The sequence below is a fragment of the Saccopteryx bilineata genome, chromosome 5 (genome assembly GCF_036850765.1).
Source record: "Saccopteryx bilineata isolate mSacBil1 chromosome 5, mSacBil1_pri_phased_curated, whole genome shotgun sequence".
Taxonomy (NCBI): domain Eukaryota; kingdom Metazoa; phylum Chordata; class Mammalia; order Chiroptera; family Emballonuridae; genus Saccopteryx; species Saccopteryx bilineata.
This window is the reverse complement of record NC_089494.1, coordinates 137,606,256-137,628,874: the sequence shown is the minus strand read 5'-3', so window position 1 is coordinate 137,628,874 and position 22,619 is coordinate 137,606,256. Positions and strand designations below refer to the sequence as shown.

At 40.8% G+C, this 22,619-nt stretch overlaps 1 protein-coding gene across 2 annotated transcripts in view; it reads left to right on the top strand.

Moving 5' to 3' along the window:
- The window catches only part of YME1L1 (YME1 like 1 ATPase), an 85,720-nt gene that overhangs the window by 51,169 nt on the left and 11,932 nt on the right, over positions 1–22,619 (top strand). For both annotated transcript variants that reach the window (XM_066280609.1, XM_066280608.1), the window contains 6 exons: positions 2,947–3,097; positions 3,479–3,562; positions 6,637–6,719; positions 15,320–15,410; positions 20,254–20,406; positions 22,445–22,577. In XM_066280609.1, coding sequence (XP_066136706.1) covers positions 2,947–3,097; positions 3,479–3,562; positions 6,637–6,719; positions 15,320–15,410; positions 20,254–20,406; positions 22,445–22,577 — 695 coding nt within the window. The remainder of the gene's footprint in view (positions 1–2,946; positions 3,098–3,478; positions 3,563–6,636; positions 6,720–15,319; positions 15,411–20,253; positions 20,407–22,444; positions 22,578–22,619) is intronic.

Here is a 22,619-nt window from a genome sequence, read left to right as displayed (position 1 = left end):
CAAGTTATAAAGTCTGTGGGTTTTTCTTGATTTTGAGAGGTTAACTTCTTCCTTTTTCTTTCCCCTCCCTCTTCCTGTTTGGTGACTCTGTACTCCAGGCTCTGCCCCTGTGGCATGCTTAGGTAGATACTTATAGTTGATGAGACTTTACGGCAATGTCATATATTAGGCTTCAGTCTCGTTGGTAGTCAAGGCTTGTTAGCATTTGCAGGCTCCAACAATGAGAGTGTCCGTTTTCCCGGAGCTTCTCTCCTAGTCTCTCCTTCCTAAATTAGCAGCCTGATGATCCAGGTATGAGGCTGCCGCTGCCTCTGCCTGGGGAGTAAGAGGCTCAAGAGCTGGCAAATCCCCACTCCATCCCCACTCAATGCAGGGCTCTGGGTAAGGCTCTGGCACTCAGAGCCACCAGTGTGATCAGGTGGGTTTGGGAGCCAATTGCTCTCAAGGTGACTTTCTATGAGCCTCCAGGCCTATTCAGCACACCTAGCACTCTGTGGAACCACTCTCACCAGGCTTTCTGCACTTTGTAACCTGTTTTGGCTGGGAAGAAGATGCCCTAGTCGCTGCTTGTAGTACGGGAGGTCTTAACATCTGCCAAGTCCCTCTTTTTAGCGTATATCTCTGAGTATGAAAGCTCTGCCAATCAGAAGTTGCCCCCACCGCTTTAGCAAGAGGCACTAAAAAATATCATACCTCTTGTCTTAGATCGCTGAACTGAGAGAGATCTTGTCAATTAGAGCCGTGTAGGTCAGTTGGGAGGTGAGCAGACTGTGGGTTAAGCTAATTTCAGCTATTGGATCCACGGATCTGCTCCAGGAAGGACTGCAAACTGCCCGCGCGCCCCTCCCCCGGCGCTTGATTGTTAGCTTGAATGGCTGGGTGAGGTGCCCCGCCCACCTAGAGAAGCTCGGGCGTAGGGAAGTTTGCTTTGGTGCATTCCCTGCGTGCCCTTGGCAGCTGCTGCTCGTGGTGCTGGGGGCATTCACTCACGTGGGTTGATTCACCACAGGCACACTCCTTCCTCGGCTTGAACCAACGTCAGTGCTACAGCCTAGCTTCCTCCACACCCTTAGGCACCTCCCCCCTCAGTTCCAAGTGAAAGCAGCCTTTGCTCAGGCTAGTGAGGAAGGCAGAGTGTTCCTTTGTCCGACTTATTTCCTTCAGGGTTGATTATATATTTAGTCAATTTTTCGCTCGACCCTACCTTCACCTTCAGTGTGTGGAACTCCTGGATGTTCCAAGGATAGATTTTTCTGTCTCTGGTTGATGAACTTGTTGAAATTGTGGGGAGATTTGTCCGTCACGCTCCTCACGGCACCATTTCTCTGACATCACCTGAATATTTCTTAAATATCTCTTTTTGTTTTCACTCAGTTCTGTTGTATAGATAAACTAGTAGAGTAATCTAGGCGAGAAATGGTTACAGACACTCATATAGTCTCCATTGCCTTTAGTTTTTTTTACCTTCAGTGCCATCAGACTGCCACCCACCATTCTGTCAACATGTATTACATGTAATTATTATATTCCTCTGCTTTATTGTCACCTGCCATGCTACACAGTGCATGTTATCATGTCCTCTGCTTATCATTTTTCTGTTCTTATTTTTCAGTGTGTCCCCTGACCTCCTTCTTGGCATTTTAAAGTCCTGTCATAAAAGATTGCTTGCAGGTCTTCAGCACTAAAAGGACTGTTGTTACGGCTCTGTCAGATTGTCTGTGCTGTTTTTTCCCTGGGGCATAGGTAGTCTCTTCTCTCTTAGGCCTTTTTTAACTTCCTTAGGAAGTATTTATACTGCTTACAAAAATTAGGGCATGTTTTAAAATGTATATGAAGTGATAAAAAAAGCATTTGATTTTTTTTTTATTAAATAAGAACATCAGAAAAGCAAACGACAAGTCAAAGTTGTTCGATTATGCAAGTGAGATACAAAACCAACTTTTACTTCATTGGTGAAAATGCACTATACAAAAGGCTGAAAGCACTGGAATATCTGCACGTTCTCTGATCCCCTGATTTTTGTGAGCAGTGTATTTTACCACCATAGCTACTGCTTCTAACGTAATGTCAAAACTTATGGACCCTGGCCGGTTGGCTCAGCGGTAGAGCGTCGGCCTAGTGTGCAGAGGACCCGGGTTCGATTCCCGGCCAGGGCACATAGGAGAAGCGCCCATTTGCTTCTCCACCCCTCCGCCGCGCCTTCCTCTCTATCTCTCTCTTCCCCTCCCGCAGCCAAGGCTCCATTGGAGCAAAGATGGCCCGGGTGCTGGGGATGGCTCTGTGGCCTCTGCCCCAGGCGCTAGAGTGGCTCTGGTCGCAACATGGCGACACCCAGGAGGGTCGCAACATGGCAACGCCCAGGATGGGCAGAGCATCGCCCCCTGGTGGGCAGAGCGTCACCCCCTGGTGGGCGTGCCGGGTGGATCCCGGTTGGGCACATGCGGGAGTCTGTCTGACTGTCTCTCCCTGTTTCCAGCTTCAGAAAAATGCAAAAAAAAAACAACAAAAAAAACTTATGTATTTCTCCCTAATAAACGGAAAGCAATTAGATCATTATTCATTCATCTTTACATCTTTAGAACTTTCACAGCGCCAAATATGTGAAATGCACTCAGTAAATATTTAATATATTAATGAAGCTTTCCTGTAGTACCCTGTTAAAGGAGTGTGAACATCAAGCCATTAGAGCCCTAAGTCAACCTGTTTTCAGCATAGTGTTCTTATGGAGGGTTTCTTTTTGTTTGCTGGTTGATACTAGTATAGATAGGATCCAGTGTTAGTTTCCTATCCATTGACTAAATAATTTATTGTTAAGTTTTAATAAAATTTTTCACATTGACAAAATTAAAAGTTCTGCGAATTTCAATGAATTTTTTGTGTGTGGGTGATCAGATATTTCTGGAGAGTGTTATTCAGTCATTGATGTTGTGCTGTTTGTGTATTTAGGGATTTTTTTTGCGGGACAGGGGATCAGATGTTGAGACTTTGGACAAACTTATGAAAACCAAAAACATACCTGAAGCTCACCAAGATGCATTTAAAACTGGTTTTGCAGAAGGTTTTCTGAAAGCTCAAGCCCTAACACAAAAAACCAATGGTAAGCTAATGTGACATGTTTGAAGACAGTGTCTGAAAAGTCATAGTCCTGCCTTCCTTCCAGTGATTATGAACAACTTCTCTACTAAGTATCCAACTTTCCATTGTTCATATTCTGTTATATTTGTAACTGAAGCTGTGAAGAAATGGAAATATTTGCTGGCATTATCTCTTTCTCAGCTAAGAGACCAAAGTCAAGGCTTCATGAAGTTTTTGGTAACAGGGTGCTGAAAAAAAATCATGGCAGTTATGCAAAAGAACACCCAGGTTTCAAAATTCATGTGATGAAATATGATTACCATCAGTAACCTAATGTGTGCATTTTATTGAGCTGTCATTTCTCATTGATAACATTTGATTTAAGGCTTTTTCTTTCCCACAGATTCTCTAAGACGAACTCGTCTGGTTCTCTTTGTTCTGCTGCTGTTTGGCATTTATGGACTCTTAAAAAACCCATTTCTATCTGGTAATGGCTCTTTTTATTTATCTGACTTGTTTAATTAACAGAATCTTTTACATACTCACTTTTTTCCATAGTCTACTTAAGATTCAGAGAAAGAAAACATTAAGGTTTCTACATAGTTCTAGGATGTAAGTCTTGTACTCCTCAGGCAAGACTTCTTAGATTGGGTTAGTTTGAGATTGTGTTTTGATTTAAGTAGAAAAGTTTTAATCTGTTTTGATCGTGTACCATGTGCCATGTCAAAGTGCTTGTTACATTCACATTGTTTTGTGAATTGCAAGAACAGTTTCTTCAGGCACTGTACAAATTCAGGTTTTATGCATTTTTAGAAACTAATGTTTCGTGCAAGTTCCAAGGATTGTGTTAGAGTGAAAATATTTTAACTTCTAGTAGAGATTGTGTTCCTAGATTTTTAGAAAGTGATACCTGTCCAGTTATTAAATTTAATAAAACATGTAGCAGAATATTATAATAGTAGTACAAAGTGAAATAGTTGTCTGTTTTAAAGACAAATTCATAAATTAAATTTATTTAACAATTACTTTATATGAAGTTAAATGTGTCCCATGTTTTTTCACTTTGCCGGTCTAAAATGAAGTACTAGTGTGAGGTTTAAGTAGTTTTAATTGCTTTTTCAACTACCGTTTAATTTTTACCCTGTGTTCTCTATTCCCTGTGTGATTATCTGAGAGAAAAAACTAATTTACAACTAAGAACATTGGTTGACTTGGATTAGGACTTCATCCCAGAACTTGCATGTAGCCCGAGTTATGTTTTTTTTTGACAGAGACAGAGAGAGGGACAGATAGGGACAGATGGCAGGAAAGTAGGGAGATGAGAAGCATCAGTTCTTCATTGCATTATTATTCGTTGATTGCTTTCTCATGTGCCTTGACCCCGGGGGGGGCTACAGCAGACCAAGTGACGCCTTGCTCAAGCCGGCGACCTTGGGGTTTTAAACCTGAATCCTCTGCATCCCAGTTCAATACTCTGTCCACTGCACCACCACCTAGTCAGGTTAACCCAAGATATTTTTAAAGTTTTTTTGTGGCATGAAACTGGAGATGACATTTCAACACCCAGAAATGGCTTTTATGTGTAGATTCACTGTTTCTTATTTCCTTCTGTTTTCAGAAAAGAAAGTTTAGGGATGATAGAGTGATACAGGTGGGTTGGTGGGGCGTTGGCATGAGCTCTGATATTCTTTTCTTTCTTTCTTTTTTTTTATTTTTTATTTTTCTTAAGTTGGAAACGGGGAGGCAGTCAGACAGACTCCCGCATACACCCAACTGGGATCCACCCAGCATGCCCACCAGGGGGCGATGCTCTGCCCATCTGGGGCATTGCTCTGCTGCAATCAGAGCCATTCTAGCACCTGAGGCAGAGGCCACAGAGCCATCCTCAGTGCCCGGGGCCAACTTTGCTCCAATGGAGCCTTGGCTGTGGGAGGGGAAGAGAGAGACAGAGAGGAAGGAGAGGGGGAGAGGTGGAGAAGCAGATGGGCGCTTCTACTCTGTGCCCTGGCCGGGAATTGAACCTGGGACTCCCGCACGCCAGGCGATGCTCTACCACTGAGCCAACCGGCCAGGGCCTTCTTTTCTTTCTTAACTGTTGTCTTAGATTAAGTGAAACATATTACAGTGTGAAATGCACTGCCTTTGGGTAATTACTCTATTTTTTATTAGGTCCAAGTGTTTCTGCACCTAAATTATTAAGTCCATCTATAGTATGTAGAACCTTAAAAAAGTAATTTAGTGAGCTAAACTGATTAATGTCTGTTCTAGAATTACTGTTTTAAATCTGTTCTTTAACCTTGTATGTTTTTTATAATTTCTATGTTTTTGATATGTTGTGTTTCTTGTTAACCCTATATTTTTGCCTACTCATTTTTAGCTTTTATATTTCAATCTGTCTTAAAGACAGTATTTTAAACTAATTATGAGGAAATTAGAAATCTGTTTACTCATTTATATATGTCTAGTATGGAAGTTTACCCAAGGAGGAGAGATTTCAGAAAGAATTTTGTTTCCCGTTGTTGATCTCAAATATAGCATATATTTTGCTATTCTACCAAACTTTTACTGTCTTTCTTATACTTAATGATGGCATTACTGATAAATCATCTAAGGGCCAATAATAACAGTTGTTAGGGGAAAAAGTCTGTATGAAAAGTAAAAGTGTTAAGCTTCACTTTTCCTATTTTTAATGCCAGTGCCAGTTTTGTATGCTAAGTTAAGGCAAAATATTTCAGAGTGTAGATCTCTTACCAGCTGTATCAGGATAACGAAGGGTGACTGTTGAAAATGCAAACTCGACAGCGCACTTTTCCTGAATCTCCAAACCTGAATTCTGTGCCATGGCCCAAGAACCAGCAGTAGCACATTGCTCAAGTGTGTGTATACACACCGACTCTTGAGAACCATTGGTTTAAGATTTCTGTCATTAGCTAGTACAAGAAGGGGAATATAATTTTTAGTTTTAGTTGGAAAGTACAAAGATGTCTTTTTTTTTTTTTTTTTTTTTTAATTTTATTTATTTATTTATTTTTTACAGAGACAGAGAGTGAGTCAGAGAGAGGGATAGACAGGGACAGACAGGAACGGAGAGAGATGAGAAGCATAAATCATTAGTTTTTCATTGCGTGTTGCAACACCTTAGTTGTTCATTGATTGCTTTCTCATACGTGCCTTGACCACAGGCCTTCAGCAGACTGAGTAACCCCCTGCTGGAGCCAGCGACCTTGGGTTCAAGCTGGTGGGCGTTTGCTCAAACCAGATGAGTCCGCACTCAAGCTGGCGACCTCGGGGTCTCGAACCCGGGTCCTCTGCATCCCAGTCCGACTCTCTATCCACTGCGCCACCGCCTGGTCAGGCCAAAGATGTCTTTTTAATGTGAATCATTTATTCCTTGAATATGGTCTAGAAATCCAGAAGACCTAGTTTCTATTCCTCACTCTGAATTAATGTATATGAAGTTAAGTAGTTAACTTTTTCAGACTTTGCTTTTTGCCTGTGAAAAAATAAGGTGGATGGAATTTTATGAATTTATCAAATATATAAACATTTCCTTTCTTTTAGTCCGCTTCCGGACAACAACAGGGCTTGATTCTGCAGTAGATCCTGTCCAGATGAAAAATGTCACCTTTGAGCATGTTAAAGGAGTAAGTTAAAAAGTTTACCTTGACCTCTCCAAGCATGGTGAATATTTGATTCTAAAGGTGTGACTAGTAGGCCCCGGGCCGAGCAGCTAGAGCATCGCCCTGATATGCCATGGTTGTGGTTTCATTCCTGGTTAGGGCACATACAGGAGTCAACCAGTGATTGTATAAATAAGTGAAACAGCGAACTGATGTTTGTTTCTCTCTCTCTTCCCCTTTCTTCCTTTTCTTCCCTCCCTCTCCTTCCTTCCTTTTTCTCTCTTAAATAAGAAAAAAGTAAAGGTATGAAGAATAGATAAAACACTATTGATCTCTGCCCACAGTTCCTGACACAGAGCTATATTTCTTAGAACTTCTGGGGTGGTACAGAATGTCTTTTGTTCCAGTGAGGCCTCTGTTGGTGGGCTTCTCAATAACTAGGATGGGGGCTGGTTGCCAGAGACCACGCCTTCCTGAGAAGCTTGGACAGGATAGGAGAGAGGGGCTGGAAACGGAGTTAATGATTATACTTAACATGAGGAAGCTCCATAAAAACCCTAGTAGCTTGGGTTCGGGAAGCTTCCAGGTGAACACATGGTGGTGCTGGGCGAGTAGTGAGTCCAGAGCAGCATGAGAACTCTTATTGATGTCTGTAACTTCAGTATCGAAACATCTGTGTCTCTAGTGAACAGAATGGATGAACGCTATCATAGCCAGTTAATTAAATTACCAGTTTGACAGCTATTTAATAGGGTTTCCTAAGTGCCAATCCCTGTTTTAGGTACTGGGATAGTAGAACTAAAATAAATCTCTGCCCTCGAGGAGTTTTAATTTTAACTGGACTAGAAGAAGGATATAGTATATAGAAAATGAAATAGAATGTATTTCCCTTTTTAAAAAATTTTTATTGGTTGATTTTAGAGAGAAACATCGATTTGTTGTTCCATTTATTTATGCATTTATTGATTGATTTTTGTATGTGCCCTGACCAGAGATCAACCCATACCCTTGATGTACTGGGACAACACTAACTGCCAGAGCTACCTGCCCAGGGCTAGAAATTATAATAGAGCATGTTAAGTGATAAAGGGTAATGGTGGAAAATAGAGCAGGGTGTAGAGGATTGGGAATTCTGGGATAAAGTTCACAATTTTATTATTTTTTAAATTACAGTTTACCTTTAATATTATTTTGTTTCAGGTGTACTACAGAGTGGTTAGACCATCATATACTTTACAAGTGTTTCCCCTAACATTTGCAGCCCATACCTGGCACCATACAGAGTTATTACAATATTGTTGACTATATTCCCATATCCTGTATTGTGTATTCCCACGAATATTTTGTAACCATCAATTTGTGTTTCTTTTTTATTTATTTATTTATTTATTTATTTATTTTTTGCATTTTCTGAAGCTGGAAACAGGGAGAGACAGTCAGACAGACTCCCGCATGCGCCCGACCGGGATCCACCCGGCACGCCCACCATGGGGCCACGCTCTGCCCACCAGGGGGCGATGCTCTGCCCATCCTGGGCGTCGCCATGTTGCAACCAGAGCCACTCTAGCGCCTGAGGCAGAGGCCACAGAGCCATCCCCAGCGCCCGGGCCATCCTTGCTCCAATGGAGCCTTGGCTGCGGGAGGGGAAGGGAGAGACAGAGAGGAAGGCGCGGCGGAGGGGTGGAGAAGCAAATGTGTGCTTCTCCTATGTGCCCGGGCCGGGAATCGAACCCGGGTCCTCCGCACGCTAGGCCGACGCTCTACCGCTGAGCCAACCGGCCAGGGCCAATTTGTGTTTCTTAATCCCTTTACCTTTTTTCACTTGGTCCCCCAAACCCTTTCCCCTCTGGTAACCGTCAGTCTGTTCTCTGTACCTATTTGTGTATTTCAGTTATATTTGTTCATTTATTTTGTTTTTTAGATTCCACATATTAAGGGAAATCATATAGTATTTATCGTTCTTTGTCTGACTTATTTCACTTAGCATAATACCCTCTGTGTCCATCCATGCTGTTGCAAATGGTAAGATTTTACTTTTTTTTTTTTTTTTTAAGCGACAGAGAAAGGGACAGACAGGCAGGAAGGGCGATGAGAAGCATCAAAATTCTTCATTGTGGCTTGTTAGTTCATTGATTGCTTTTACATATGTGCCTTGACCAGGGGGCTCCAATAGAAGGAGTGACCTCTTGCTCAAGCCAGTGACCTTGGGCTTTAAGCCAGCCACCTTTGGTCTCAAGCCACTGACCATGGGGTTATGTCTATGATACCGTGCTCAAGCCAACGACCCTGCGCTCAAGCCTGCGACCTTGGGGTTTTGAACCTGGTTCCTCTGCATCCCAGTCTGACACTATCCATTGCACCTCTGCCTGGTCAGGCGATTTTACTTTTTTTATGGCCGAGAATTATTCCATTGTATATATATACCACCTTTTTTATCCACTCATGATTTTTTTGGGCTGCTTCCATATTTTGGCTCTTGTAATTAATGCAGCAATAAATACAGGGCTGTATGTATTCTTTTGAATTAGTATTTTGAATTTCTTCGGATAGACACTCAGAAGTGGAATTGCTAGATTATAAGGCAGATCCATTTTTAACTTTTTCAGGAAACTCCATAATGTTTTCTATTTCATACCAGTTTGCATTGCCACCAACAGTGCACAAGGGTTCCCTTTTCTCCATATTCTTGCCAACCTTATTGTTGATTTATTGATGATAGCCATTTTTACAGGTGTGAAATGATATCTCATTGTGGTTTTAATTAGCGTTTCTGATTCTTAGAGATGTTGAGAATCTTTTCATATGTCTGTTGGCCATCTCTCTATCCTCTTTGGAGAAGAGTCTATTCAGGTTCTCTGCCCATTTTTTAATTGGTCATTTTTGTTGTTTTGATTTGATACAGAGTTGTACGAGTTTTTTATAAATTTTGGATTTAACTCTTAATCGGATGTATCATTGGGAAATATGTTCTGTTCAGTAGGTTGTCTTCATTTTGTGGATGGTTTCCTTGGCTGTGTAGAAGCTTTTTAGTTCGATATAGTTCCATGTATTTATTTTTTCTTTTGTTTCCCTTGCCCAAGGAGATATATCAAAAAATACTTCTAAAAGAAGTGGCTGAGATTTTACTGGCTATGTTTTCTTTTAGGTTTTGTGGTTTTAAGCCTTACCATTAAGTCTTTCATCAATTTTGAGTATTATTGTATGTGGTATAAATTTTTGTTCACTTTGAATTTTTTTCATGTACCTGTTCAATTTTCCCAACACTATTTATTGAAAAAGCTATCTTTACCCCATTATATGTTCCAGCCTTCTTTGCCAAATATTATTTGACCAGATAGGTGAGGGTTTATTTCTGGGCTCTATGCCGTTCCATTGATCTATATGTCTGTGTATGCCCTTACCATGCAGATTTTTGTTTAATTTTTAATTTTTTTAAAAAAAATTATTGATTTTAGAGAGAGAGGGAGGAATGAGAGAAAGAGACAGAAACATCACTCTGTTCCTGTATGTGCCCTGATTAGGGATCTAACCAGCAACCTCTGTGCTTTGGGATGATGCTCTAACCAACTAAGCTATCTGGCTGGGGTTACCATGCTGTTTTGATTAATATAGCTTTATAATATAGTTTGATATTACATTAGGTCAGATGATACCTCCAATTTTGTTCTTCTTAAGACAGCTGTGCCTTCCTGGCCAGGTAGCTCAATAAATTTGAGTGTATTCCCAATATGCTAAGGTTGCAAGTTCCATACCTGGTTGGGGCACATACAGGAATCAACTAATGAAAGCATGAATGGATGGAACAGCAAATCACCGTTTCTCTTTCCCTTCCTCTCTCTCTAAAAATTAATTTAAAATAATTTAGAAATGATTGCTGTGACTGTTCAGGGTCTTTTGTGGTTTTATATAAATATTTGGAATATTTGTTTCAGATCTCTGAAAATGCCATTGGCATATTGATAGGACCTGTGTTGAATTTATAGATTTCTTTGAGTACTATGTACATTTTTAAATATTAATTCTTCTTATCCATGAGCCTGGTATATACTTTCATTTATTTGTCTTTTCAATTTCTGTCTTTAGTAAGTTATAATTTTCCAAGTACAGGTCTTTTATATCTTTGATTAAATTTATTCCTAGGTAATTTTTTATGCAATTGTAAATGAGATTGTTTTCTTAGTTTTTCTTTCTGATAGTTTATTATTAGTGTATAAAGATGCAACTGATTTCTGAATATTTATTTTTATCCTGCTACTGTACTGAATTTATCAGTTCTAGTAGTTATTTTTGGTGGAATTTTTAAGGTTCTCTATATACATTATCGTGTCATTTACAGATTATGTGTTATATTTCTTCCTTTCCCATTTGGTTGCCTTTTATTTCTTATTTATATTTAATTGCTGTGGCTTGGACTTCTAGTACTATGTTGAGTAAGATTGGTGAAAGCAGACATCCCTGTCTTGTTTCTGGTCTTAAGGGAAACACTTTCAATTTTTCTGTTGAGTATGATGTAAGCTTTGGGTTTGTCATTTATGGCCATTATTATGCTGAGATGTATTCCTTCTGCTCCCACTTTGGTTATTGTTTTTGTCATAAATGAGTGCTGGGTTTTGTCAAATGATTTTTTTCTCTCTTTACTGATATGATCATATGATTTTTACCCTTTATTTTATTTTTAATTAATTAACTTATTTAATTGTAATTTTTTTTTTTTTTTTTGTATTTTTCTGAAGCCGGAAACGGGGAGAGACAGTCAGACAGACTCCCGCATGCTCTGCCCCTCCGTGGCGTCGCTCTGTTGGCGACCAGAGCCACTCTAGCGCCTGGGGCAGAGGCTGAGGAGCCATCCCCAGCGCCCGGGCCATCTTTGCTCCAGTGGAGCCTCGGCTGCGGGAGGGGAAGAGAGACAGAAAGGAAGGAGAGGGGGAGGGGTGGAGAAGCAGATGGGTGCTTCTCCTGTGTGCCCTGGCCGGGAATCAAACCCGGGACTTCTGCGTGCCAGGCTGACAATCAACTACTGAGCCAACTGGCCAGGGCCTATTTATTATATTTTTTTGAAGTGAGAAGCCGGGGAGAAACAGAGAGACAGACTTCACATGTGCCCAACCAGAATCCACCGGGCATGCCCACTAGGGGGTGATGTTCTGCCCATCTGGGGTGTTGCACTGCTGCAACTGGAGCCATTCTACCACCTGAGGCAGAGGCCATGGAGCCATCCTCAGCGCCCAGGCCAACTTTGCTCCAATGGAGCCCTGGCTGCGAGAGGGGAAGAGAGAGACCAAGAGAGAGAGAAAGAGGAAAGGGGGAAGGTTGGGGAAGCAGTTGGGCGCTTTTCCTGTGTGCCCTTGCCAGGAATCAAGGACTTCCACACGCCGGGCTTATTCTCAACCGCTGAGCCAACCATCCAGGGACAATTTATTCTTAAGATGTAAGATTGGTATAGTATCCACAAGTCAATTAATGTGATATATCACATAAATAAAATAAAGGAAGGCCCGGCCAGTTAGCTCCGCGGTTGAGCATCAGCCTGGCGTGCAGGAGTCCCGGGTTCGATTTCCGGCGAGGGCACACAGGAGAAGCGCCCATCTGCTTCTCCACCCCTCCCCCTCTCCTTCCTCTCTCTATCTCTTTCTTCCCCCCCGCAGCCAAGGCTCTATTGGAGCGAAGTTGGCCCGGGCACTGAGGATGGCTCCATGGCCTCTGCCTCAGGTGCTGGAATGGCTCTGGTTGCAGCAGAGCAACGCCCCAGATGGGCCGAGCATCTCTCCCTTGTGGGTGTACCGGGTGGATCCTGGTCCTCGCTTCTCACTTTGGGAAAAATACAAAAAAAAAGAATAAATCCCATTTGATCATGGTGTGTACTTTTTTTTATGTATTGGTAGATTTGGTTTGCTAATATTTTGTTAAAGATCAGCATCTATATTGGCTTATAATTTTTTTTGTAGTGTCTATTTTTAGTTTTGTAATTATGCTAATACTGACCTCATAAGAGGCTGGAGAGTCTTCCCTCTTGAGTTTTATTTATTAATTTATTTTTTAAGTGAGAATATGGGAGATAGACTCCTATACAAACCTTAACCAGGATCACCAGGCAAACCCATCAGGGGCCGATGCTCAAATAGCTGAGTTGTCCTCAGCACCTAGGGCCAAAGCTCGAACCATTTGAGCCACTGGCTGGGAGAAGGGAAGAGAGAGCAAAGGGGGAGAGGAAGGGGGAGAAACTGATGGTTGCTTCTCATGTGTCCTGACCAGGGATTGAACCTGGGTTGTCTGCATGCTGGGCTGACTCTCTATCCACTGAGCAAACCGGCCCAGGCTCTTGGTTATGCAATTTTATGAAATCTTAATACTCTTTATAGAAATGTCATTTCTTTGCCTAGAATGTTTGATTATGTCGGGACACTTTTATATATAATTACCATAAAAATATTAATAAGGGCTTTTATAACTTCATTCATTGCCTTGATCCCCATAACCCTGTTTTCCTCCATAGATTATATATTCTTCAACTGGAATTCTCTTACCACAGTGTTTGGGGAGAGAAAATATAATTTGAGTAGATGATGCTTAATCTCTTTTTATTTTTTCCTGTAGTTTAAAATTATCCATTACCTTTTCCAAATGTATTTGGTCTTACAGAACATGAATACCTTTGACTATTTAAAAATTTTTATAAAATAATCCAGCAAATCTTTTTTTTTTTTTTTTTTTCCTTTTACAGGGACAGAGAGAGAGTCAGAGAGAGGGATAGACAGGGACAGACAGACAGGAATGGAGAGAGATGAGAAGCATCAATCATTAGTTTTTTGTTGCAACACCTTAGTTGTTCATTGATTGCTTTCTCATATGTGCCTTGACCCTGGGCCTTCAGCAGACTGAGTAACCCCGTGCTTGAGCCAGCGACCTTGGGCTCAAGCTGGTGAGCTTTTTTGCTCAAACCAGATGAGCTCGCACTCAAGCTGGCAACCTCAGGGTCTCGAACCTGGGTCTTCGGCATCCCAGTCCGACGCTTTACCCACTGCGCCACCGCCTGGTCAGGCAGCAAATCTTTTTTAAACATAAATTTTTTGAAGCTTAACATGCACAAAAAATGTACATACCTCAATACATTTTCACACAGTGAACACAGCTGTTTCTAGTTTGGGCTCAGATAGTGCTGCTGTGACTGTTCTCGTACATGACTCTTGTTGAGCGTGTGTATGCATTTCTCTTGGGCCTAGGAGTAGACAGAACTTTGTTTTTAACCATTAGCTTTATAAATGTTTTAGTAAATTTCTTATAATTCAAACAGAATAACTATCAAGACCATTTCAAGCTTAACAGAAAACCTGGTTATGCTTTAGCAGTTATTTATTTTCTGGAAGTATTCTTGAGAAATTTTTCTAAAAATCAAAGGCAATCATGAGTTTAATTTTAGATTTTCAGAGTGTCCACCTCTGTTTTCATGGTAGGACCCTGATTCTCTCTAACCCTGAGCAGTGTACTTGAGCTCTTTTTTCTCACTGAGAGCTGTTTAAAGTTGTAAAATACGAGGTTTCAAACTGGCTGCCAGTGAGATGGGTTGGATTAGGATCTGTGTTATTGCCAGCATAATCTAAGAAAGTGCACACACAGACCACATTTGTAATTTTAATTGGTAGTCAACATTTTTAAATTGGGAAATTTCACCCATCAAAAGGTTTTGGGTATTTTCCCTTGGGAAATTTAAGTCTGGAGCAGTAGGTCTATATTTTTTTGTAGAACCAAGTTGTGGTTTTGACCTTTTTAATGGACTGATTTATTTTAGGATATTGCCACCACTGTTGTTTATCTTCTGCACTAATTTTTGGTTACATTGTGGCTCTGCATATTTGCATTTGTTATTTTTCTAGTATACTAACTAGGAAAATTGTTCCCCATTTCTGATGGACAACTTTTATAATCTTATATCAGAGTTTTTAATGTTGAGCTAATGTTCTGTAATTATCTCTGCTGGCCAGACTGGGCTTTATTCTTGCTAAGTATGGCAGTTCTACAAAATTTACTATTTTGGGGATTAAATCTTCTAAACTTTTTCTCACAGCCCTTTACAAAGCAATATCAGTACACCATAGCTTAATTTTAGTCACTGTCCTTTGGTATTTGTTAGGAACTAAATCATAATCTAGTAGTAATTCCTTATAATGCAAACAGTCTCACAATCACAAATTAATGTTTTAATTTAAACACAGATCTCTTATCAATAATATAATATAGCAACATACTATTATTAACATATATAGTAATATATATCCACATAATTTGCCCTTGATGCTTATAACCAGATTCAAGAAAATTCTGGATTTGAAACTTGCTAGATCAAAGGGCACTGATACATTTGACTTGAATTTTGAATGTAGCAGTTTTGGTTAACTGGAGGAAACACTGTATTTTAAAAATGTCTTTGTCGGTATATATAAGGAGACTTTGCATCATTGGCAGTAGGAGCTAGGAGAAAACCTTTTGTGTATTTAAAGTGGTATTTTTATATATTACTTTTACTGAAATAGAAAGACAAATTAATTTCCAATTAAATTGACAGTTTCCAAATAGGATGCCTCAATAGTCTAATTGTTATAACTGTTTGATACAATGTATCACTTTAGGTGGAGGAGGCTAAACAGGAATTACAGGAAGTTGTGGAATTTTTGAAAAGTCCACAAAAATTTACTGTGCTTGGAGGCAAACTTCCAAAAGGTAAGAGATATCTTCCCTTTACCAGACTTAACATAAAAAAATACTGTAATATATTACTAACTTTTTATCAGATTTAACTTATTAAAGTTTAGTTCTTAATTGATATTTTATAAATAAGTGCTCATTCTGAAAATACTGTCCTATGACCTTTTTTAGGGTAATTTAAAATTTTTTAATTTGAACTTTAAGTGAATTTGTGAGAATAAGACAGAACACTATACTCAACCAAAATTCAACAGTTTTAAAATATTTTTTTCTTCATGTGCCCCAACCAAGATCCATCCGGCAACCTCTGTCTTGTGTTGATTGCCTGAGGTCAATGCTTGGGCTAACCAAGCCACTGACGCAAGAGAAGAGAGAGAGAAGGGGGAGAGGGAGGGGAAGAGAAGCAGATGGTTGCTTCTCATGTGTGCCCTGACACGGGGATCAAACCCGGGACATCTGCAACACTGGGCCATGCTCTGTCCACAGAGCCAAACGGTCAGGCCCTATCCATTCACTTTCTTTGCATACATGTATATTTTTAAATGGTTGAGAGCAAGTTGTAAATATCATATCATGCGTACACTTTTACTCCTAAATATTTCATTGTATATTTCCAAAGAATACAGATTATTTTATTTTACATAACTCCAGTACAGTTACTAAAGTCAGGAAATTTTCACGATGATCTAAAACTTACCAAGTTCACAATCATATTTAAATTTTGGCATTGTCTTAATAATAACCTTTGTAGTTAGGTTCCCTCATCCCCATTCCTACCCCAAGTTCGGGACCCCATCCAGGTTCACCCGTAACGCACAGATTATTCTTTAATTTGAAAAAAGTCCTCATTATCTTTTTGTTTGAGTGGATCTTTTATTATCTTAATATTTGTATAGAGTACACATGAATTTGTAGAAAGTTCCTTAGTTTGGTTTTTTTTTTTTATGTCTTCATGGTTACTCAATAATTACTGTGTAATACTGTAATTTATAATAAAAAATATATGTGATCTTAGTTCCTGTTTCTAACACAGAGCTCCTAAACCCCTTGGAATTTCATAGTGAAGAGAACACTGTAAAGGTGTATTTTGTTGCATTAGTGAAGTAGCTTTTAGAACACATCTGAGGATGGGGCAGGTTGCCAGGAGAACCCTGTGTTTAAAAGGTTGTGTGATTTATTACAACCCATTTACCATCTCCCCACCCTGGGTAGTGAGAGAGGCTGGAGGTTGAACCAGTGCTCAGTGCCCAGTGATTTAATCAGTCTGTATAATGAAGTCTTTAGAAGGATGGAGTTTGCTTACCCTACCACCTGGCTGTTCCTGAGTTGTATGTATAATAAACCAATAAACTGATCATCTACATACTAATAAATGTTTCACTGAGTTCTGTGAACTTGGCTCTCAAGGGGGAGGAGGGGGCAGTCTTATGGGATTGAGTTTTTTTGTTTTTTAAATTTTATTTATTGATTTTAGAGAAAGAGAAAGAAGGTGAGGGTGTGGGGAGGAGCAAGAAGTATCAACTCATATTTGCTTCCTGTATGTGCTTTGTCCCGGCTTTTGAACCTGTGACCTCAGCATTGCAGTTTGATGCTTAATCCATTGCACCACCACAGGTCAGGCGGGACTGAGTTCTTAACCTGTAGTAGTGAATGCTGTCTCCAGGTAGGTAGTGTCAGAATTGAGTTGAATTGTAGGATAGTCAGCTGATGTCTGAATTGCTTCTTGATGTGAGAGAAAAACCCATATACTGGAATTGAGTACAGAATTGTAATGACTTTATGTTATCTCTTCTATATGGTTATACTATAGTTATCTAACCATTTATATTGAACTTTTAAATTGTTTATAATCTTTGGCCCTGGCCGGTCTGTTTGAGCATCGTCCCAAAACAATAGGGTTACAGGCTTGTTCCCTGATCAGGGCATGTAAGGGAATCAACCAGTGAACACAAAACTAAGTGGAACAAGAGAATACTTCTCTCTCTTAAAAACAAACAAAAAACAATAGTAAATAAATCATTTCTAATTTATTACTATTTAAATTAGCACTGTGATGATGATCATCTATCTTATTATCTTAAGACTTTGCCCACATGCTTAATTATATCCTTAACAAGTTCTGCATTCACTAATTATTTAATTTTTTTGTGACAGACAGAGAGAGGGACAGATAGGGACAGACAGACAGGAAAGGAGAGAGATGAGAAGCATCAACTCTTTGTTGTGGCACTGTAGTTATTCATTGATTGCTTTCTCATATGTGCCTTGACCGGGGGACTACAGCAGATTGATTGACCCCTTACTCAAGACAGCGACCTTGGGCTCAAACTGATGAGCTGTGCTCAGCCCAGATTAGCCCACACTCAAGCTGGTGACATTGGGGTCTCAAACCTGGGTCCTCCGCATCCCAATTTGATGCTCTATCCACTGTGCCACCGCTTATTGTAGATTCCAATGCTATAACGGAGTTGGTGAGTTAAAGGGAGCACTGCTATTTAGGGTGTCTATGTACCCTGTAGTATCTCTAACAAGAATGTTCAGTAGTGTATAAAAATATATGCACGAATCTTTGCTGATTTAGGGTTCATTTATTAAATCAATACTGTGACATTATAGAAATGTTTAAAACCATTAAAATAATTACATTTTTCTTTCTGATCACAAGGAATATTTTATAAATTCTGTGAAAATCCTCAGGTACCAAGGTATAATTACAGAAATTGATATGATTTAAACCAGTTAGACATCATAATAACATGAAAATATATACAAGGATAATCTTAAGGGTATTTTTAAGTTTTTCCTTAAAAATGTTAAAATATAGCATTAATACAGTTCTGTTGTCTTTTCAGATGTCTGAACAATGAAATATTCTAACTTATGAAAAACCCATTATGAACATTTTAAAACAGAAAAGTTAGAAAGCTATAGACATAAACTACCATATTTCCCTATGTATAAAATGCACCTTTTTTCTGAAAAATTTGGGGTCTAAAAACTGAGTGCATCTTATACAGTGGTTGTAGATTTTTTTACTTGCATTTCCCACTTTTTTACGCTTATTGAGTTGTATGAATTTTATGATGAATAAAACTTGAGTTTAATAATTTTATGTAATACATATTTTTTTCAAATTTTGGAGCCCAAAATTAAGATGAGTTTTGTACATGGGATCATCTTATACATGGGAAAATACAGTACTTTACATCTGAATATTTTGTTATGCATTAGCTAAGAGTAAGGACATTGTCCTAAATAAAAAAAATAATTTATCCAATCAAATAAAACTAAACACAGTGTTCTTTTGTTTTGTTTTTTTTGTTTCGTATTTTTCTGAAGTGAGAAGCAGGAAGGCAGAGAGACAGATTCCTGTATGTGCCCGAGGGATCTACCCAGCATGCTCACCAAGGAGTGATGCTCTGCCCATCTGGGCTGTTGCTCCATTGCAACCAGAGCCATTCTAGCGCCTGAGGCAGAGGCCATGGAGCCATCCTCAGCACTTGGGCCAACTTTGCTCCAATGGAGACTTGGCTGCAGGAGGGGAAGAGAGAGAGAGTAAGGAGGGGGGGAGAAGCAGATGGGCACCTCTCCTGTGTGCCCTGACTTGGAATTGAACCTGGGACTTCCACACACCTGGGTGATGCTCTACCACTGAGCCAGCCGGCCAGGGCAACACTATGTTTTTGTTTTTTGGTTTTGTTTTAAGACAGAGTCAAAGAGAGGGACAGACAGGAAAGGAGAGAGATGAGAAGCATCAGTTCTTCATTGCTACATCTTAGTTGTTCATTGATTGCTTTTTCATATGTGCTTTGACTGGAGGGCCTACAGAAGACCAAGTGACTCCTTGCTCAAGCCAGTGACCTTGACCTTGGGCTCAAGCTGGTGAGCCTTCAAACCAGATGAACCTATGCTCAAGCTGGCGACCTTAGGGTTTCGAACCTGGGTCCTCCATGTCCTTGCCCGACGCTCTATCTACTGCATCACTGCCTGGTCAGGCAACACAATGTTTTTGTTTTAATTTTTTTATTTTTCCCTGTATTTTTCTGAAGCTGGAAACGGGGAGAGATAGACAGACTCCCGCATGTGCCCGACCGGGATCCACCCAGCACGCCCACCAGGGGGCAATGCTCTGCCCCTCTGGGGAGTCGCTCTGTTGCTACCAGAGCCACTCTAGCGCCTGGGGCAGAGGCTGAGGAGCCATCCCCAGCGCCCGGGCCATCTTTGCTCCAATGGAGCCTCGGCTGCGGGAGGGGAAGAGAGAGACAGAGAGGAAGGAGAGGGGGAGGGGTGGAGAAGCAGATGGGTGCTTCTCCTGTGTGCCCTGGCCGGGAATCGAACCCGGGACTTCTGCATGCCAGGCCGACGCTCTACCACTGAGCCAACCGGCCAGGGCTAACACAATGTTTTTAACATATACTCTCTAGTATATTTTAAATTTTCACCAGATGCCCTAGAAGATTTTAAAATGTGTTTTATGTAAGAGCATCAGTTCAAGGTTCAATCATTACAATCATTGTTTAGGCTCTGAAACTGTTTTTATGTGAATTTTGTCTTATTTGTTTAGTGAAATATAAATTTATATTTGTGTCTCTCAAGATTCTGCCTTACCTGTGGCTGATATGTAAAGAGTATTTAGATGATACAGGAAATGAATTATCACAATGATCTTGAAGTGAATCATTAGCAGAAACCAGTATGTTTTGCAGTATTTCAAAATATTGGTCATTGAGGTGCCTTTAAAGTGCCTGTAATTTATATAACCTCAAAGTTATATTAATTAATTAATTAATTGGGCTTTAGAGTTATATCAGGATTTAATTGGAATCATTCTTGTGTTCTCTCTCTCTCTCTTTTTCAGGAATTCTTTTAGTTGGACCACCAGGAACAGGGAAGACACTTCTTGCCCGGGCTGTGGCTGGAGAAGCTGATGTTCCTTTCTATTATGCTTCTGGATCAGAATTTGATGAGATGTTTGTGGGTGTGGGAGCCAGCCGCATAAGAAATCTTTTTAGTATGTTTTTTTTTGTTGTTGTTTTTTGTATTTGTTTGAAATGAGAAGTAGGGAGGCAGAGAGAAAGATTCCCATATGTGCTTGACCGGGATCCATCCAGCAAGCCTGTTAGGGGGTGATGCTCTGCCCATCTGTGGTTTTGCTCTATTGCAGCTGGAGCCATTTTAGCACCTGAGGCAGAGGCCATGGAGCCATCCTCAGCACCCAGGCCAACTTGCTCCAGTGGAGCCTTGGCTATGGGAAAGGGAGAGCAAGATAGGAGAAGGGGAGGGGTGGAGAAGCAGATGGTCGTTTCTCCTGTGTGCCCTGACTCTAGGAATCAACCTGGGACTTCCACCCTCTGAGCCGACACTCTACCACTGAGCAACTGGCCAGGACATTTTTAGTATGTTTTAATGTATCTTTCATACAATAGTAAACTTTTTTTTTTTTTTTTTACAGAGACAAGAGAGTCAGAGAGAGGGATAGACAGGAACGGAGAGATGAGAAGCATCAATCATTAGTTTTTCGTTGCGCATTGCAACACCTTAATTGTTCATTGATTGCTTTCTCATACATGCCTTGACCGCGGGCCTTCAGCAGACCAAGTGACCCCTTGCTCGAGCCAGCGACCTTGGGCTCAGGCTGGTTAGCTTTTGCTCAAACCAGATGAGCCCATGCTCAAGCTGGCGATCTCGGGGTTTTGAACTTGGGTCTTCCGCATCCCAGTCCGATGCTCTATCTATTATGCCACTGCCCGGTCAGGCTAAACTTCTTTTTTTTTTTTTTTTTTTTTTCATTTTTCTGAAGCTGGAAACAGGGAGAGACAGTCAGACAGACTCCCGCATGCGCCCGACCGGGATCCACCCGGCACGCCCACCATGGGGCGAAGCTCTGCCCACCAGGGGGCGATGCTCTGCCCATCCTGGGCGTCACCATGTTGCGACCAGAGCCACTCTAGCGCCTGAGGCAGAGGCCACAGAGCCATCCCCAGTGCCCGGGCCATCTTTGCTCCAATGGAGCCTCAGCTGCGGGAGGGGAAGAGAGAGACAGAGAGGAAAGCGCAGCGGAGGGGTGGAGAAGCAAATGGGCGCTTCTCCTGTGTGCCCTGGCTGGGAATTGAACCCGGGTCCTCTGCACGCTAGGCCGACGCTCTACCGCTGAGCCAACCAGCCAGGGCTAAACTTCTTTTAATTTCAGGGAAAGAGGGTTTCTTATCCTTTCTTTGCTACTTGATTAAGATTGATAGCTAGGATACCTATTGTGGGGTTCTGGTTTCAGGTATCTTCTTATGTAAGCTAAAACAGAACAGTGCCTTTTCCCCAAATACATTCACAATACCAAGTGAAAGTGTTAGATGCAGTTGGGGCTGTAGAAAAGATGGGGTGTTTTTTGTTTTGTATTTTTTTAATTCAAGTCATCATTTCTGTAGTATGTAATTAACCAATGAGTGAATGTTCAGTTACTTTAATTATATATCATTTCTTTATGTTACAGATTTTTTTTCTTCTAAGGCTATTGTTCTTTAATTTTTTATTTGTCTTTTGTTTTTTGTTTTATTCAGTGAGTGGAGGGAAGGTAGAGACAGACTTCTGCATGTACCCCAACTGGCATCTACCCAGCAAGCCTGCCTAGTGGGAGGCACTGCTCTGCCCATCTGGGGCTTTGCTCTGCCTATCTGGGCTTTACTCCATTGCTCACCAATGGAGCTCCTCTTAGTCCCTCAGGCAGAGGCCATGGAGCCATCCTCAGTACCTGGGGCCAACTTGTTCCAATCAAGCCATGACCGCAGGAGGGGAAGAGAGAGCGAGAGAAGTGGGAGGGGGGTGGAGAAGCAGATGGTTGCTTCTCCTGTGTGCCCTGACCAGGAATTGAACCCGGGACTTCCACATGCAGGGCCATTGCTCCATCAGCCAAAACCCTATATTTTGTATTTTCTCCCTAATAAATATCTTTTATTGGTATTTGATAGTCTTAACAGGTTTTTAATATTTATATGTTTTTGTTCTAAAAGTCTTAGATTTCATTAAACTTACTTGAATCTTTTCTGTTTTTCTAGGGGAAGCAAAAGCAAATGCTCCTTGTGTTATATTTATTGATGAGTTAGATTCTGTTGGTGGGAAGCGAATTGAATCGCCCATGCATCCGTATTCAAGGCAGACTATAAATCAACTTCTTGCTGAAATGGATGGGTAATTAAAGCTTCCTGTCTTTGGAATATGGTGACATATTTG